At 22.5% G+C, this 21139-nt stretch overlaps 1 protein-coding gene across 2 annotated transcripts; it reads right to left on the bottom strand.

The window, feature by feature from the left end:
• Positions 1-6071: 6071 nt before the first annotated feature.
• LOC122499727 (transmembrane reductase CYB561D2-like) lies at positions 6072-20463 on the bottom strand. 2 transcript variants are annotated; one of them, XM_043608202.1, is made up of 3 exons: positions 20277-20463; positions 13503-13702; positions 6072-9534 (listed from the first exon to the last, which is right to left on the bottom strand). In XM_043608202.1, the coding sequence occupies exons 1-3, from the start codon at positions 20317-20319 to the stop codon at positions 8995-8997; spliced, it is 783 nt and encodes a 260-aa protein (XP_043464137.1). In that variant the 5' UTR covers positions 20320-20463; the 3' UTR covers positions 6072-8994. The 2 variants fall into 2 exon arrangements, with proteins under 2 accessions (XP_043464137.1, XP_043464138.1); XM_043608203.1 differs by lacking the exon at positions 20277-20463 and adding an exon at positions 16046-16435.
• Between the last annotated feature and the right edge of the window lie 676 nt (positions 20464-21139).

Genomic DNA, 21139 nt, shown 5'->3' with positions numbered 1-21139 from the left:
AAAAAGGAAAAATCGAAGAAATTCTCGCTTTTAAAAAAAAAGTTAAGTGACCACTTTTTTTTCTTAAAATGCACAAGATATTTTGTTTATTTTAATTATTTTCCCCTCTCCTCCTCTATTTCTACTATCAATATATATTTAAAATATATATTTTTAATTTAAATTGTATTTTAATTTTTTCAATTTACATTACATTTTTAAATATATTTCAAACTATAGTATAAAATATATTTCAAACTACAGTATAAAATATATTTCAAACTACAGTATAAAATATATTTTAAACTATATTGTATAAAGTATATTTTAAAAAATATTTGAATCTATAATATAAAATATATGTGACGAGCTCCGAAAAAAAGAACCTAAGAAGCAAAAAATTTTAGGTTATGTTTATCATTTTTGGAGGGAGAATACACAAAGAGATTGAAAATATAAAACATTAATTTTTGAGCCTTCATTTCATCCAAAATAATCAGTAAAAACTATTAATAAATAAAATTAAAAAATATTATTGTGTTAGTAATTAATTAAATACAGAAACTTTTATAACTAATGTATAAATAACCGAAACATAACCTTAAAATTCTTTTTTTTTCAGCTACCTTTCTTCGAAGCGCGCGTCACATATTTTAAATTATAAATGTATCTTTAAAAAAATACAATTTAAATAAAAAATTTTTCTATAATACAAAAAAAAAACCCATCGAGAATTGATAATAAAAGCGAGAATAGAAAATAAAAAAATAGAAATATTATTTTGTATCTACATAGCAATTTCATAATTTGCTCAAAGGGACGATAAAGTGGCTTGGAAAATTTTATGGCGCGATTCGTATATTTAAAAAAAAAATTTCTAGTCTAATTATATAGCGTTATAATAAAAAAAAGGGAATTATAAATATATATATATATATATGTATATTGATTTGAAAAAAATGAATTAAAAGCAAAAAAAAAATAATATTGTTGTTTAAAAAGTTCGAAATCTCAAAACGATCTATACTGATAAGAAAATTATTGTAAAAAAAAAAATAAAAATTTATTTCTAATCCGAGATTATTTTTTAAATATATATAAAAAAATTTTATTGTCGTTCTGAGATGCGCTTTTTTCGAGCTTTTTCGATTGTATAAAATTTAAGTAATGTAAAAATAAAAAAATAAGAAGAAAAATAAAGAGTGACTTAGCTTAAGTAGAATCAACGGCGACATAAAGACTTAGAAAAATGCAAATATATCAATTATTATTATTATTTTATATATAATATGATTATTATATTATATATTATAGTATTATAATTATATTGTGTAATGTATACTATGTAATGTATATTGAATATTTTATGTTGTATAATGAGTATATTTTATACTATAATATAATTTTTAATTTTAATATTATAATATTATAATTTTAAATAAATTACTAAATTACACGTTTAAATTCAAATTATGTATTATATATTATATATTATATATTATATATTATATATTATATATTGTAAATTAAATAATATGTTTTATATAGATTGTATAATTTATATTATATATATATATATATATATATATATATATATATATATATATATATATATATATATATATATATATATATAATATAAAATATATATATTGCCGGCGAGGGCTTGTCGCTCCTTGAAAAATCAACAATAGAAACATCCAATTAATGTAATTGCATTGTATTTAATATATAGGTTGGGAAGAAATTGCTGCTTTTTCAGTCTAAGATTTCAACTGAAACTTTTGTTGAGCTTTAAAATTTAAAGCAAAAGGTTGTCTTTATTAAAAAAAATGAAAAAAAACCTCCTTTCCTTTTTATTCTAAAAGAAAAAAGATTCATTTAATAATATAATAATAATAAATAATTGTGAGGTCTTTAAAAAAAATGTTTGTTCTATTTCATGGTTCGTTTCATTTTCCGACGCCCTTGACTTAGACAATAGTATAGTAAATTGTCAGTGGAAAAATTAAATTCATGAATACAATGCTACGAACCGGAAAACAAAATCAATATATATTTATTAAACTTTATGCAACACTATGATAAATTTTATATTTTATATTATATACTGTATGTAATATATGCAATAAAAAAAAGACCAATTTTTTTTTTTTTTTTTTTTTTTTTTTTAATTTAGTATTTAGGCAACAAAAAGCATATTACATACAATATACAATATATAATTTACATTATATATTACATAGTATACTTTATATTATATATTCTATGATATGTATATTAAAATAATTATTAATTATATATAATACATTATATTAAATTACGTTTTTTTATTACATTATATATAGAGTATAAAAAAATATACACGTTCATAAACTGAAATGCAGGGAATTAAAAATCGAGAACTAGTTGAGACACCGTTTAATACGATTAAAAATGTGTATTTTTCATCGAGCGAAATATTTTTCTCCTGACGAAGCGCTGGTAGGAATAGGGTGACTGATGATGATGATGATGATGATGATGATAATGATGATGATGATGATGATGATGGTAGTTAGCGTCAATAAATTTTATGGCATTGTGAGCTGGCACTCATTCAGTCATCAATGACTATTTACAAATTTTCATAAGAACTTGTCATTTTTTACTCCCAGGGAATTTCTATTTTTTTCACAAAGAAAATTTGTCTTTTCTTCCACCAACGCGCAAAGCTTAGAAGCACCCAATTTTCGCAAATTTTTTTTTAAATTTTGATTCTTTCTTTATTAAATTCAATTTATTTTTTTAATCAAACTTTGTTGTTTCAATTTCTCAAATATCAAATCTATAATTTAATATTTGCCTGTTTGTTAATCATTTTTTTTTTTTTTTAAATTTTGTATTAAATTTTATTTTATATTGTTATATTAAATTCTACATTCATTTTGCATAATTTTTGTCAGATATTTATAAAATTTTAATATAAATTACAAACATTATATTAAAAAAAAATTATATTTGTCTATTTTTACTCATCTATTATTTATTATACAAATATTTAAAATTTAAATTTTCACTATTATTTACTTAATATATTTTTTTTCTCTTTTAATTTTTTTCTCTCTCACCTGTTAGAAAAAGACATCTACCTCGATGTTACGAATGCAGAAATGGTTGTGTAAAAATTATAATAGAAATATATAAGAAAAAGAGAAAAAAAAATAATGTGGAACGAGTCGTAGAAAAAAAAGATCGGCTGAGTGTCCTAGATAGATAGAATTAAGAGCAACCGTAGAACAAACAGTACAAAGTAATGTGTCCTAGAATTAAAAAGCAAACGGTGAGGTTTTATACCTTTCTTTTCTTATCAAAAAAAAAAAAAAAAAATTTTGAAGAAAAAAGGTATCGCCAAATCCCAGCTGAACGTATTTTCGTAAAATTATATCTAGATACATAAATATATATGTATATATATTGTAAACATACTAGAAAGAGGGCAAAAGTTTACAAATGATTTTTTTTTTTTTTTTTTTTTTTTAATTAAACTTTTAGTAAATATGAATTCTATTAATTAAATCTTTATTTAAAATTTTAATATTGTTTAGTAAATAGTCAATAAATATTAAATTATTGATTAAATAAAATATTTGACTTTCATGTTTCATGTATACGAAAATTTTATGAAAAGAAGAAGAGAATATATATACATAAATATCTGTATATTAAACAGTTTTTCCCCCTCCAAACTAGACTTTTTTGTTCTTTTAAACAAAGAAGAAATGCTTTTTAAAAAAAAAGTTGTAAAATATTTGTTACGAGTTACATATCTGTTTCTATATTATATATATTATAATAATAGATATTTAAAAAGAAAACATATTAAAAAAAAGTTAAAATAACATACGTTGGAATCGTTTACATATATATAAAGGGTAAAAAAATCTTTTCTTTTCTCCATTAAAACAGTTCTTCATTTTTCAAATCATCAAAAAATTTTGAAAACATAGAAAAATAAGAAAAAAAAATAAATAAAAAATAAAAAGTTCATTAGAATATCAAACGCGATTCTCAGAGGTTCGTCGTAACGTGCCTGACACTGAGCTAGGAACACGACTCGAAATCAACAAAGAAAAGTCAATAAAATTAAAAAAAAAATGTAAAAACAAAATGATGAATAAAAAAAAACAGAAAATTTCAATGTAAATGAAATACTCGAGAATTTAATTGTAATCTACCAATATTGAAGAGTTGATTAATTAATGAATTGATTATTTCAAAATTATAATTTTAAAATTTTTATTTAATATTTATAATTTTGTAATTTTAATTATTTAATAATTAAATTAAATTAAATAATTTCAATAATTAATAACTTATTAATTAATTAATTGACTAATTAATTTATTAATTAATTACTACTTAATTAGTAGAACAGGAACGGCAATAAATTTGTAAGTCATAATGTTTAAAAATGTTATAAGAAAATAAAAAAAAAATGTAAAATGCTCCTAGGCCTCAAAAGTGTCACACAATCGAACGATATACAATCAAGTCACAATAATGAAAGCCAAAGGAAGTTGCAAACAAAAATAATAAATAAAACTAAATTATATATAAAAAACGAAAATATAAACTATTTTCAGTCAAGTCGATAGAATAAGAAAAAAAAATAATAAAAGCGGGACTTTTCTGGAGAGATTATATAACTTTTTTATATATGCGGGGTGTACAAAACAGTGTCAATGAATTATATTGTATATTATATAAAGTATATATCGCAATTTTTGTTATTTAAGAAAGATAAATATATCCTTTCTTATACCAATATATACATATATAAATATAAATATCACATACACTTTGATCGAAATTATTATGTAAAGATCAAATATTTATCATATAGCAAGAAAAGAGAAAAAGAAAAATTAATAAAATAAAAATTATGGTTGAAACTATTTTTTCACGCGAGAACACGTGACACTTTCTGTATGCACCGCGTGTACAAATAAATATAATATTATTACAGACGGAGAATTATTATTATATATAAATAAAATAGATTAATATACATATACATACGTACATGCATATTTATTTTCTGTACAATAATATAATATATATGTATAACGAAATCGAAATGAAAAAAAAAAATTTTCAAAAAATCAAATTCAATTTACGATGTTAAATAAAATATGCATTGATATATTAATATTATAATATAATAGTTAAATATAATGTATAATATATGGTACTGTATACTATGGTAATATATACTATACTGTAAATAATCTGCAGTGTAAAATATACTGTAAATAATATACAGTGTATAATATACTGTAAATAATGTACAGTGTATAATATACTGTAAATAATATACAGTGTATAATAAATAGTATATAATATATACTTTAAATAATATACCGTGTATATTATATTACATAATATACTGTAAATAATATACAGTTTATAATATACTGTAAATAATATACAGTGTACAATATACTGCATATAATATAAAGTATTTAATTTACTGCACATTATATAAAATATATAATATACATAGGGTATATTATATAGTTTACAATAATATGTATAGTAAATATAGTATATTAAATATAGTATAATATATATTATACAATATACAATATATAATATATAATATGCAACATGCAATATATAATATGGAATATATTATACAGAATGCGGAGAAAATTATATATGCGTATATTATATATAAAAATATATTTACTAGTTATATAATATTATTATAAATATATTATGGTATATAATTATCGTTATTTATACATTTGTTTGCCTAATAGTTGAAACGACATTATATGATTGTATAATTTTCTTGGAAAATATATATTAAAAGGATATATATTATATTATTGTTAATAAATTATTTAATATTATTATATATAATAAATAATATATGATAATTATAAATTGTAGTTTATATTCGATATACATATTATGTATTTATGCATGTATGTATGTATGTATATTGTATAAATATACACATATATATACATGCACGTTGTTACATAATGTTAAATAAAACCGCGAAGTTGTGGTAAATGAATAAAAAAAACAACAACAACAACAACTTGAAAAACGAGCGTCTATACATAAGCAGATGTGGTATTTAATAAGGTATTGCAAAATAAAAAAAAAAGTTGTATTATTATACATGTACATTGTATTACGAAAGAGATATTATATATATACATTATATTCTGTGTATATGTATACGATGCGTGTGTAATTATAATAAAGTGTTGATATATGGTTGACGATAAGTTGCACATTTTTCTTATATATATATATATTTAAAAAAATAAATAAAAATTAAAAAAAAAATTTTTTTTTAAATATTTTTTTGAACAAGTAAAATAAAAATAAATTGAAAAAACAATAAATAGTTAAAATAAAAAATAATAAAAATAAAATAAAAAAATAATAAAAATAAACTAAAAATAATAGAAATCAAGACAAAAATATATGAGGCGCTTCAAAAGAAGAAGAAGCAAAAAGTTTTAGGTTGTGTTTATAATGTTTGGAGTTAAAATACAAAAAGAGAATCAATTAGTACTTAAAATTTTGTATGTTCAAATCTTCATTGCATCAGAAATATTCCATTAAAACTCGTTTCAAATTTACAGTATTAAAAAATAAACTTTTAATCCAGAGAAATCTAACACAAACATAACCTATAATTCGTTTGCTTCTTAGGTACCATTTCTAATGAGTGCGTGTCCCATATATAAAAATAAAATAAATAATATAAAAAATAAAATTCAATAAATTCTTTTTAAAAAATAAAAAAATTTAAACCAGAATTAATAAAAATAAAACAAAAATAAAAAAAAAGAATTCCAGAAACAATAGAAAATGGAATTAAAATAAAAAACCACTGTATCAAAAAATTGTATATAATAGTTTAGATAAAAAAAATTATCTATAGACATTACTTTAAAACTGTGTCTAAAGTAATTTTAAAGTAAACTCAGTTTTTAAGTATCCATTGGTAGAAAAAAAAATGCATGAGCTTACAAAATACAACTTTGTATGCTTATACGGTTTATAAAAATCAGACTTTCGTGTTTTTTTGTTTTTTGCTAAACTTTCCGCTTAACGTCGTACATTATCAGTAATTTATTTCAATAATCCTCTTTTTTCCAGATTTAACAATTTTAGGACTTTTTGAACGTTGGAAGTTTAATTTCAAAGTTTCTCTAAACAAATTTTTTACGATCCTAACAAAATACAGTATGGTAAATTTTACTCTCCATACTGAAAAGATAACATTTTTTTATTTGAAAGATAAAATTTACTATCGAAAAAACTGCATAATTATAAAATTATACTGCTTTAGAAATTACGCTACAGTGTGGTAAAATTTGCCATACTGTTTTAAAAATTAAACTCTAGTATTGTAAAATTTATCATACGGTTTAAAAATTTCACTGTAGTATTGTCATGTTTAACATGCAATTTTTAACAATTACCCTGCAGTATAGTAAAAATTATCATACTGTTTAAACTTTACACTGTTGTATAGTAAAGCTTGTCATACTGTTTTTACTATTCCACTGGAATATAGTAAAAGTTAGCATATTGTTGTGAAAAATACACTGCAGTAAAATACACTATAGTAAAATTTACCATACTGTTTTAAAATGTACTCTATAGTATAGTAAAATTTATCATACTGTTTTCAAGTTTTAAAAATTACAGTGTAGTATGGTAAAATTTAAAATAATGTTTTCTTTAATTAAAGTGAAGTATAGTAAAAATTAAAATGCATTCGCTAGAATTACAAGGCAGTAGAGTAGAACTTAGCAAATGGTTGTAAACATTTAAAAGGTAGTATGGTAAATTTCAACATACTGTCTAAAAAATATATTGTAGTCTAGTAAAATTTACCATATATTTCTTAAAATTTTAAGGCAGTTAATTTTTATTAAAGTTTACCATACAGAAAAGTAGAAAACAGTTTCTTCAAAATTGAGAGAGAGGAAAAATTTCTAATTTTAATGTATAAAAAAATTTACCATACTAAAGTGTAAACGATGCACAAAGAGAAATCTTTTTGATAAATTCAAATAATGAAAGTCCTTTTAATAAAATCTAAAATGTTATTTTAAAAAATTAATATTACAAAAATATTTTCTTAACAAATAATATAGATATAAAATAGACGCAGTGAAATATTCTCTTTAATGTAACGGCGTCACTTGAATTATTTATAATTATTAATATTAAAATATATAAGAAATGTAGTAAAATAAATAATTTCTTCTTTGGTTAATTGAGTCAATAAGGACGGATTTTGTTGTTGTAAGAATAAATAAAAAAAAAATTTCTGTTTTGGTAACAAATTTAGTGAAAATGTAAAAATATTCCAGATTTATTATTTTAGAGCAATAAAATCGTTTCCTCGTACTATCAATCATAAAACTTGGAATTTTGTTCCACGAAATTATTAGCACTGAAAATTTTCCTTGTTTTGTTTAAATACATGATTGCTGATACGTGCCGCACTCGTAAAATAATGTACGAAAATAGATACGTGTCTCGATTTCAAGTGAGGGCGTTACACAGTTTGAGACTCTGTATACATTGAAAAAGAGTTGATGAAAGTTCCCGATAGAAATATTTCGTTTTTTATTTTTTTTGTTCTGGTATTTTGTATTTATACACGTCAAAAAAGAATTTAAATTGTTCAAGAATAAATTTTAGATTCTTTCCAATATTAATGTTAAAATAATTTCAAAACAAGGGTCTAGGTTGAGAAGCATTGCGTGAGAGCGCACCAATCATAACGCATACTCCCCCCACTACTGACACGATGCGCGCGCACTGTTTTCAACCTAACCGCCACTAATGGAAAGTAAGCTTTTTATTTTCGTCTCTAAAAAGTCGAAAATTAGATTTAAAAAATAAAAATCTCACCGAAACTTTCTCATCGGGGGAATAAAAAATTTCTTTGGACAAAAAAACTCACGTGACCTTTAACAATTAACAAGGTCACGTATTACTTGGTTGCTGTGGTGTTTTAATAAGAACCCTTGTCCTTGAGACTGCACCCAAAATTGGTTTAAAAAGAACCAAAACACCAGCGATAAATAGTGAGGCAAAAACGAGTTTTTTCCCCACATCATGATCACCAACATTCTGATGTTCCAGCCAATGTGTATAAGAGCCGGCAATTACACTGGCAATAAACAGAATAGTCATTGTAATACCGCCGAATGCGTGGAGAACCTTGATTAGCACTGGTCGAATACGTGGATAAAGCCATCTTGTATTATTGGCAATAATTCCAAATGTGGCCACCAAAAATGCGAGGACAATTGTCGTTAGACCCAAAATTGCATGGAACGAGACAAAATGTTCCTTGTTTAGATTATCTTTGTTGACGATTGCAATAATCAGACCGGAGAGAATTAGACAAAGTCCAGTTGTGAGCATTATCCAGTGGATTGTTATTCGATTTGCACGTGATAATTTGTGGGAGAGTAGTGCTTCGCCGGATATACTGAAGACTCCCTCGATTATCATTAGTGCCTGTAAAAATAAAGGAAGAATTATTATAATGCAAAATTTTGGGCCAAAGGTCGTTTGGTGTTATTTAAAGATAGGTGGAGTGACTACAAAGTTGTCTAAAGTCATCTCCGGATGACAAAAACTGTCTAAAGTCAGCTAATGTCGTCTAAATGCCATCTGAACACGTCTAAAAGCTGCATGAAGAAGTATAAAATTAGTCTGAAGTCATCTAAAGTCTTCTAATGTCGACTAAGTTAATTTAAATATTTCCTAATGTCGTCTAAGGTCATCTAAAGTTCTGAAATCATCTAAAGTCTTCTAATATCAACTAAAATAAATCCAAGTCTTCTAAAGTAGTCTGAACTACGTCTAATGTCATCTAAAGACATCTAAAAATAGTCTGACGTCATCTAAAGTAATCTAAATTAATTTGAATGTCTTTTTTTAGACGTCCAGATTCATCTAATGGTTTATAAAGTCCTACAAAGTAATCCTAATGTCGTCTAAAGACATTAAAGTTTATCTAAAATCTTTTGAAGTCGTCTAAATTTATCCAAATGTCGTCTGAAATCAGCTGTTGTAATTTAAATGTCTTCTAAAGTCGTCTAAATTAATCGAAATGACGTCTAAAGTTTAACATCATCTAAAGATATTTAATATTAGTCTGCAGTCATCTTAGGTCTTCTAATGTCGAATAAGTTAATTTGAATCTTTTTTAAAGTATTCTAATGTCATCTAAAGTTATCAAGTAACCTAAAGTAATCTAAAATGCCGTTTAAAGACTTCCTAATTTAATTAAACTCTTCTGAAGTCGTCTAAATTAATCTAAATGACGTTTAAAGTCATATGACGTTTTCTAAAATCATCTATAGTCATCTAATATTGGTTATACTCATCTAAAGTCTTCTAAAAAAATCAAAAGCAGTTTAAAGTAAACTAAATGGCGTCTATTGTCATCCAAAGACGTCTAAATAAGGTAGTCTAGAGTCATCTACAGTCGAAAGTCCACTAAATTAATTTTAATTTTTTCCAAAAACTTCTAATGTCGTCTAACATCATCAAAAGTCGCCTAAAGTAATCTGAATATTGTCTAGAGACATAATAATTAATCTGAAGTCTTTTGAACTCTTCTACCGTCGTTTAAATTAATCTACATATCGTCCGAAGTCGAATAATGTCTTCTGAAACCATCTAAAGTCATCTAATATTGACTGAGCTCATCTAATGTTTTCTAAAGTAATCTTAATGTGGTCTATTGACATCTAAAGTTGTCTCAAAGTAGTCCGAAGACATCTAAAGTTGAATAAATCAATCTAAATTTTTTGTAAAGTCTTCTAATGTCTTACAATGTCATCTAAAGTAATCAAAAGCCTCCTAAAGTAATCTGAATCCAGATTAAAGATGTCCTAAGTTATTTAAACTTTTCTGAAATCGTCTAAATGAATCTAATTGACGTCTAAAGTCGTTTAACGTCTTCTTAAATCATCTGATGTCATTCAGTATGGGTTTATTGTCATTCAAAGACGTCTAAAAGTAGTTTCAAGTCGTCTAAAGTTTCTAATGTCGTCTAAAGTAATCTGAATATGGTCCAAAGACATCTTCAGTAATCTAAAGTCTTCTAAAGTCTTCTGCTGTCGTATAAATTAATCTGTAGTTCGTCTGAAGTAGTTTAATGTCTGCTGAAATCATCTAAAGTCTTCTAATATCAACTTAACTCATCTAAAGTAATCTGAATTACGTCTAATGTCACCTAAAGACATCTAAAAATAGTCTGACGTCATCTAAAGTCTTCTAAACTAATCTGAATGTCGTCTATAGACGTCTAAATTTATCTAATATCTTATAAACAGCTACAAAGTAATCTTAATGTCGTCTAAAGACGTCACAGTTAATTTAAAATCTTTTGAAGTCACCTAAATTCATCCAAATGTCGTCTAAAATCAACTGATGTAATTTAAATGTCTTCTAAAGTCATCTACATTAATCAAAATGACGTTTAAAGTCTATAGACGTATTCTAAAATCTTCTAAAGTCTTCTAATATCGAACTAAATATATCTAAAGTCTTCTAAAGTAATCTGAATGGCGTCTATTGTCATCCAAAGAGATCTAAAATTAGTCAGGAGTCATCTACAGTCTTATAAAGTTCACTAAATTAATCTGACTTTTACCTAAAGACTTCTAATATCGTCTGAAGTCTTCTAATGACGCCTAAAGTCACCTAAAGTAATCTGAATATCGTCTAAATTCATCTAAATTCATCCTAAGTCTTCTGAAGTTTTCTAAAGTCCTCTAAAGTAATCTGAACGTCGTTTAAAGACGTCTAAATGTATCCAAAGTATTCTGACGTGCTGTGAAGTAATATTAATGTCATTTAAAGAAGTCTTAATTCACCTAAAGTTTTCTGAAGTCGTCTAAATTAATCTGAATGTAGTCTAAATTCGTTTAATGTCGTCTAAAGTCAGCTAAAGGTCAGCTAAAGTCATCAAACGTCACCTAAAGTCATCTAAAAATATTCAAAATTTATCTTAAGTCTTATAAAGTTTTCTAAAGTCGTCTACAGTAGTTTAATGTCATTTAATGTCATTTCATGTCATCTAATGTCATCTAATGTCATCTAATGTCATCTAATGTCATCTAATGCTATCTAATGCTATCTAATGCTATCTAATGTCATCTAATGTCATCTAATGTATCAAGATGTAAAATCAAAAATGTACATACTACCTACAAAAATTCTCAAAACAGAAACAATAAAAAAAATTCTTCTCGAACGTACCTCGTAAATAAATTTATCAACATTTTTGATCTACTGAAGAACAATAATGTATTTCTTCCATCGATGTTGTCATTTTTAATTTCATTTTTAATTCAATGCAAAAATTATGATTTTCATTTCAATAAGATTGCTCACAATCGTACAAATATAATTCAATTATAATTACACTATAGTCCACAACTAATCAGTAATCCTTATTTTCTTATATTGTAGGTGTCAATTATCAGAAAATCATTAAATCTATACTGTGTTTTGTTTTTAAAGCAAGAAAAAAAAAACATAAATAACTTCTCTGAGAATTTACATTTTTTGAAATACGAGTTTTGAAAGATAATAACAAAAAATAGAAAAACAAAGCAGCTCTTGGATAATTATTGTACTTGGCAATTTTATCAACTTCCGTTAAGTAGAAAAAAAATATTCCTTACATATATACGAAATCTATTAAAATAGCAAACGAACAAAAATGAAAAAAAAATCACAAAAAACTAAAATTACAAAAAATAAATAAAATTAATGATCTAAATAAAAATTTCAAAAACTTTATTATTTTTTAAATAATAAAGTTTTTGAAATTCAATGAGGACCAAATTTTTTGTTCTAAATATTATGCAATTTTATTTTTTCAAAATTGCATGAGACCGAAATATTCAAAGAAATGGAAACTTAACTAAAATTTGTATTTTTTGATTCAGAAAAAAATTGTTTGCTAGAAGGGATCAAAAATAGTTTCTCTTAGATCCCAATTCAAAAATGGAATTCGGAACTGAAATAGAGCAGAAATAGAAATTCAAGTATAGCTGCAGTATAGGAACCAATATAGAAAAGAATTGTAGAAACAAAAATAGAAGAAAGTAACAAAAAAAAGAATTAAAAATAGAAGAAAATAACAAAAAGAAACAAAAATAAAAAAAAACGAAATAAAAAATAACAAACAAAAATATAATAGAAAAAAAACCAGCTGAAAATAAACAAAAATAGTAAAAAATAGAAAAAAACAGCAAAAATAGAAAAAACATCAAAAAAGAAACAAAAATAGAAAAAACAACAAAAAATCAACAAAAATGACAAAAATAACAAAACAAAACAAAAAATAGAAAGAAAGAAACAAAAATAGATAAAAAATTTTTTAAATATTATAAAACACTAAATTTTTTAAAAATTCCAAAATCTAATAATTATTTTTCTAAAAAAAGCTTCTTTTTTCTTACCCCGAGTGACATACAAATTGGATGCCATGTGAATAATTGTTCGGGCCGATGAAATGCGACAACCAATATATAGAGAATTGGTAGAATTAATAGTAAATGTGTTAGAAAAGAAACGCCAAGGGTCAAGGAACCCGGTGGTGCTTTTCTATTCTGTTGTTCTGCCTTCATTTCAAAATCGTCCCTCGCCGCCAATTCTCGTGCTGCAATAAAACAAAAACAAGAAAAACTTATTAAAATTAAGAAAAAGAAAAGAAAACGTTTAAATACGCGCATTTCTTTCTCTCTCTCTCTCTCTCTGTTTCTCTATCTCGATCTTCCTCTTCTTTTTCCTCTACATATATATTGCAAAAGAATAAAATTTTCTTTTTCAATGAATGCGTCTTTTAATTCTTACGTAATCACAAAGATGAGAATGCTCACACAGTGATTCATCAAAATAATTATTATTGCGCGCCTCTGAATTCCTCATTTTATTTTTCCACTTCAAGAAATTTTAATTACAGATTTTTTAAAAATAAAATTAGGGGGGCAGAGCCCCCTGCCCCTAGTAATGATTATTATTATTAATTTATACTTGCTTTCTGTATTAAAAAAAAAAAAAAAAAATTTGAAGTCAATCTAAATAGCTAATGAAAACAATAATAATAATTATAAATTATTATTATTATAATTATTATTAACACAATATTACGGTATCTATAATTTAATAATTATTAAATATTTAAATAAATTTATATGCGCTTTGAAATTAAAATTATGTATTGGGAAGTTTAATTTTCATTGTATAATAAAATTATCGTATGTATTTAAAAATAGAAATTTTTTATTAAAAATATAATATTGAACTTTTAACGTAATTCCCATATAATAAATGGGGGGTGAATAAATTTTAATTTATCTGCTGAATTAATCTTATTTGAAACAAATAATGAGGTCAATTTAATTTTAATTGAAATTTTTTACATAATTGTAATCCGTAGACATGTTTAAATAATAACAAAGCAAAAAATAATAACAACAAATAATTATAAAATTTAATAAACAATATGAAAATTATTAAAAAGAAATTTAAAAAGCGAATTAAAATAATTTAGTATAAACAATAAAATTAATATTAACAATAATAGTAACAACAATAATAATATGACAATAGCAACAATAACAAAAACAATAATAACAATAACAGCAGTAACAGTAATAATAACAACATCAAAAATAGTATAAATGATAAAAAAAAATTAAATAACAATAATAACAGTGACAATAATAAGAATAACAATAGTAACAATAACAGTAACAATAATAAAAATAATAACAACAACAATAATAATAATAATAATTATAATAGTATAAATAATGAGAAAAACAAAAAGAAAAGTAACCATAACAACAATAATAATAGCATACATAAAAACAAAAGCAAAAATAAAAGTAACAATAATAACAGTGACAATAATAACAATAAAAATAATAACAGTAACAGTAACAATTTCACTATTTATTAATAACAGTAACAATAATAATAGTAACAATAACAACATTAACAATAGTATAGATAATAACAAAAACAAAAATAAAACTAACAATAATAACAGTGACAAAAATAACAATAACAATAGTAACAATAATAATAATAAAAATAATAATAAATAATATTGAAAATAATAAATAAAATCAATAATATTAGATAAAAAGTAACGAATAATAAAATTCTTTTCTATAGTATAACAAGATATAAATACAATAATTAAAATGGTAACAATAACAAATTTAATAAACAAATGGAAAATAATTTATTTATTTATTTTATTATTCACATCTTTTCTGTACGTAAGAGAAAAAAATAATAAAATAACAAATTTTAAAGGCAATTTAAATAGATAATAATTAAAATAGTTAATCAAAGTAAAAAATTTAATAATTGTACCTATTTATTTTTTATAACAAATTAATAGTAATGAAATAATTCTGATGAAAAATAAAAATGTTTAATAATAAAGAAAGTAATTACTTTCTTTATTATTTAACATTTTTATTATTATTATTTATTTCTTAATAATTCGAAAAACTAATAAAAAAAATTAAACTAAATAATAAATAAATAAATAAAATGGAAAATAAAAAATAATATTTTAATATTAGTTATTGAAAAAAATTGAAAAATAAAGAAATAGAAAATGAAGAAATAAATGAAAGAGAAATAAAAAATAGAAGTAAAAAATAAAGAAGTGAAAAAAGGAAAATAAAAAATTGAAAAGTAAAAAGGCAAAGAAAAAAGTTGAAAAATAAGAAAAAGGATAATAATAAAAAATAGAAATGTAATAAATAGAAAAGTAAAGAGTAGAAAGTAATAAAAAGAAAAGTAGAAAGTAAAATTGTAAAGTAAAAATTTGTTGAAAGTAAAAATTGAAAATTGAAAAAGAAATAAAAAATAGAAAAATAAAAATTAAAAAAGAAATAAAAAATAGAAAAATAAAAATTGCTAATGAAGAACATGCGATCAATTTTCTGAACAAGTAAAAAATAAATTTTTTTCTATTTACCTTAGAATAATGATAAATTCCGTTTCAAAAAATACTATTCTTTTAAATCCCAAGACTAGTTTGAGGACTCAAAATAAATTAATTCCTTAACTTGAAGAAATAAATAATGAATGATAGAACAAAGCACATTGAACAAATTATACCGAGTTAATTTAAAAATTATTTTTTCGAAAAAAAGGGGATAAAAGGCGTTTTTACTGTAAAAGAAAATGAATTTTCAAAAAAAAAAAAAAAAATGGACAACTATTTTCCAATAAAACTTGAATCGTGTGGCTTTATGGGGCACTACTGGAGTCGAACGAAGTCGAACTGAATCCCCTTACTGTCTAGGATGAAAAAGCAGCGTTAAATGTAATGGCCTTGTAATCAGGTTCCCCACTCGCTGGTCCCTTGTTGCAAATGCAATACCATCCTAACATATATTTCTCTCCTCCCATATATCTTAAATATACATACAATCGTAAACATTCTTCTCTACTTGTCACACACAATACACACTGGTCCTTTGTTTAATTTTTCATTTTTTCCTCACCCACAAAAATTTCCCCTTTCATTTTCTTTTTTTTTTCTAATTTTTTTTTTATATTTTACGCACATACAAATAATAAACATATATTCTTTCCACACTTCTCTGATTCATTACCATTTTCGTATTTTAATTCTTAATAGTCGCAATTTTTAACTGTCATGTAATTTTTCCTTTTAAGTGATTAACAGAATTTTGCAATTTTTTTAAATTTGAATTAAATTTTCGATTTATAAAATTTATTGACAAAAAAAATAGTAAAATTTCGGTATTTTTTAATTTTGAATTAAATTTTCGAGTAGTGCAATTCATTGCAAAATGAAAGTATGTTCTAAAATTTAGCAATTTAATAAAATTTACTGCAAAATAAGGGAAATAAAATTTTGCTGCTTTTTTTAAATTTTGAATTTAATTTTCAAGCACTAAAAACAACTTTCAAAAAAAAGAAATAGAAAAATAATTAAAAAATTTTTAATTTGGAATTGTGTTTGCAAAATAATATATTAGTTATTGCAAAAAAAAAAAATAAATTTTGCAATTTTTTAATTTTACATTAAATTTTCCGAATAATAAAATTTACTGCAATAAAATATAGTAAAATTTCGCTCTTTTTCAATTTTGAATTCAATTTTCAAGTAGTAAAATAGAAGTAACCAATTTTTACAACTTTTAAAATTTTTAAATAAAAAAAAATTCTTGAGTCATTCCATTATATTTCGACTAAAGTCGTTGCTGACTAATTTTAAAAAATTATAATATTTTGCAGGAATGATGTTAAAGATATTAGGATCACCGAACAAAAAGAATTTTTTAAATATTTTTTATATTTATTGTAAAATAAGCATCTAAAGTATATGAAGTCGTAAAAACTGACACTTTTTCATCTAATAGAAAATATTAAAGAAAACACATAATTTACTATAAAAACGTAAAAAAATTATTAGAATTTATTAAGAATGAATTATTTTATTATTATAAATTGATAGAAACAATTATTAATAAGAAATATTAAATAAAAAATAATTTTAAAGTTTACATGGAAAATAACCTATTTTTGCAAATTTCATTCACTAAATATGAGAAAGAGAAATCATTAAATTGGATAAAACCTTATGAAATATAAAGTACCTGTGATTAACTTTTAGTTTTTCTTATCACTTTCTTCCTGTTTTTTTCACAAATATTAAAAAATAAGCAATTAAAATTGGCACTTTGCTTATTTTCAGGATTTTCAAATGTAAATAACTTCTGCCCAGAAAAATGAAAAATTACGAAAATTGGGCAATAATTATTTGATCACTAGATACACTCACTGGAAAAAGATTTTCTTTGGTCCCGAAGCTATTTCTCGAATTAATTAACTTTAAACTTTTGACTATTTTTATCAGGTTAATACATGTGTTTTTTAAAGGACGAAGTTAGCTCTTCTTGTTTAATCGTTTTGAACCAACTTCAGTTTTAAAGAAATCACATGTATTAACCTGATAAAAATAGTAAAAAGTTTAAAGTTAATTAATTCGAGAAATAGCTTCGGGACCAAAGAAAATCTTTTTCCAGTAAGTGTATCTAGTGATGAATTAATTATTGCCCAATTTTCGTAATTTTTCATTTTTCTGGGCAGAAGTTATTTGCATTTTAAAATCGTGAAAATAAGCAAAGTGCCAGTTTTAATTGCTTATTTTTTAATATTTGTGAAGAAAACAGGAAGAAAGTGGTAAGAAAAACTAAAAGTTAATCACAGGTACTTTATATTTCATAAGGTTTTATCCAATTTAATGATTTCTCTTTCTCATATTTAGTGAATGGAATTTGCAAAAATAGGTTATTTTCCATGTAAACTTTAAAATTACTTTTTATTTATTATTTCTTATTAATAATTGTTTCTATCAATTTATAATAATAAAATAATTCATTCTTAATAAATTCTAATAATTTTTTTACGTTTTTATAGTAAATGATGTGTTTTCTTTAATATTTTCTAATAGATGAAAAAGTGTCAGTTTTTACGACTTCATATACTTTAGATGCTTATTTTACAATAAATATAAAAAATATTTAAAAAATTCTTTTTGTTCGGTGATCCTAATATCTTTAAAATCATTCCTGCAAAATATTACAATTTTTTAAAATTAGTCGGCAACGACTTTAGTCGAAATATAATGGAATGACTCTCTTGCAAAAAAAGAAAATTTAGTAAAATTTATTAATTTGAAGTTAAATTTGAAAATAATATTATTTATTGCAAACAAATAGTAAAATATTTCAATTTTTTAATTTTGAATTAAATTTTCAAGAAAAAAAATTCAATTGCAAAAAAAAATAGTAAACTTTTGTAATTTTGGAATTAAAATTTTCGCAATATAAAAGTTAATTGCAAAAACAAAAGTAGTAACTAAAAATTTTGCAATTTTTGAATTTGAAATTAAATTTTCGAATAATAAAATTTACTGCATAAAAATATAGTAAAATTTCGCTCTTTTCAATTTTGAATTCAATTTTCAATTAGTGAAAATTATTGCAAAATAAAAAAAGTACGTACTCAATTTTTACAATTTTTAATTTAATTTTCAAATAAAAAAAAAATTCTTGCAAAAAAAGAAAATTTAATAAAATTTAAAAATTTATTAATTTGGAATTAAATTTGCAAATAATATTATTTATTGCAAACAAATTGTAAAATACTGCAAATTTTTTAATTTTGTATTAAAATTTTTGAGCAAAAAAATTTTTATTGCAGTTTTTGAATTTTCAATATATAAAAATTAACTAAAAAAACAAAAATAGTAAAATTTTGCAATTTTTTAATTCGTAATTAAAATTTTCGAATAATAAAATTTACTCCAAAAAAATAGTAAAATTTCGCTATTTTTTAATTTTGAATGAAATTTTTCATAAATAAAATTCATTGCAAAATGAAGGAACTAAAATTTTGCGTCTTTTTTAAATATTGAGTTAAAATTTCGAGTACATAAATTTATTGCAAAATAAAAGTACTGAAATTTAGCAATTTTTAAATTTTTTAAAAATTTTTAACTAAAATTTTGCGGTTTAATAAAATTTACTGCACAAAAAAAAAGAAATTGTAAAATTTTAAAGTTTCTTAATTTTGAATTAAATTTTGGAGTAGTAAATTTTATTGCAAAATAAAAGAACAAAAATTTTGCAGTTTTTTAAAATTTTGATTTAAATTTTCGAATAATAAAAACGACATGCAAAAAAAAAAAGAAACAGAAAATTTTGAAATTTTTCAATTAGGAATTATATTTGCAAAATAATATTATTTATTGCAAAAAAAATAGTAAATTCTTGGAGTTAAATTTTCGAGAAAAAAAATTATTGCAAAAAAAATAGTAAACTTTTGTAATTTTTGAATTTTAATTAAAATTTTCGGAATATAAAAGTTAATTGCAAAATGAAAAATAGTAAAATTTTGCAATTTTTTTATTTGAAATTAAATTTTCGAACAATAAAATTTACTGCAAAAAAAATAGTAAAATTTCGCTATTTTAATTTTGAATGTAATTTTGCAGTATTTTACAGAATTAAAAAAATAGTTTTTTGAAGAAACTTTTTGAGGATAATTGAGGAAATTCTTGGGAGAGAACAAGAAGAAGAAGAAGAATCAACAAAAACTTTTAATAAATGTGAAATAAGTACAGCATTGTTTTTCTTATAAGTAAAGAAATTTAATTTTTTTAAACTTACAGTAAGTTGCTTTAGATCTGTTTCTCGACATTTTTCCACTCATTTTTGAGAAAAAAAAGAATTTTTCAGTTCATTTAAAAAAAAAAAATTCTCCAAACAATATGTTGGAAAATAATTATTATACACGAAAAAAAAGATAAAATTCACGCTAAACTGTCGAGAAAGTGTTGATGTGGCAGTGAATTCCAACTCTGCGAGTACCTGCCACCCACATTGTTTGACCTGAAAATATATATGTGTGTGAGACAACAGAGAGATTGGCGGCAAATTTCAAAATCTCTTTCTGTCTATAAACATTCTTTTAAAGTGAAGGAAAATATTAATTTATTCATGTTTCCCTTTCAGGATATTAACAAATTTTTTTATATTCACAATTTCCTTTTCATGACTGTTCTTTTTTTGTTTGAAGAAAAAATAAATTGACGTTTATTGCAAATGATTAATTATTATTTTATTATTCATATTTTTCTTTATTTAATTTTTTTTAAACTTTTAAATTAAAATTTAAAATTTTTTAAAAATTTAAAATTAAAATTTCCGATTTTTTAATTTTTTATATTTTCTTTGTGATGTTTCTCATTTTTGACACTATTTTTCAATTTTTTTATTGTTTGTAATTATTTATTAACTTTTCTTCTTTTTGACAATAATTTCCAATTTATCTGCTTTTTAAAATTATTTTTTATTTATTGACACTATTTTTCAATTTTTTAACGTTTTCAAAATATTTTTTAATTATTGATACTAATTTTCAAATTTTTAAAGTTTTGAAACTATTTTTCAATTATTGACACTATTTTTCAATTTTTTAACGTTTTAAGATTATTTTTCAATTTTTATACTTTCTATAACTATTTTTCAAT

Source organism: Leptopilina heterotoma, unplaced genomic scaffold (assembly GCF_015476425.1).
Source record: "Leptopilina heterotoma isolate Lh14 unplaced genomic scaffold, ASM1547642v1 Lhet_174, whole genome shotgun sequence".
NCBI lineage: Eukaryota > Metazoa > Arthropoda > Insecta > Hymenoptera > Figitidae > Leptopilina > Leptopilina heterotoma.
Note: the sequence above shows the minus strand (reverse complement) of the source record. Positions and strands in the feature narration are given on the sequence as shown.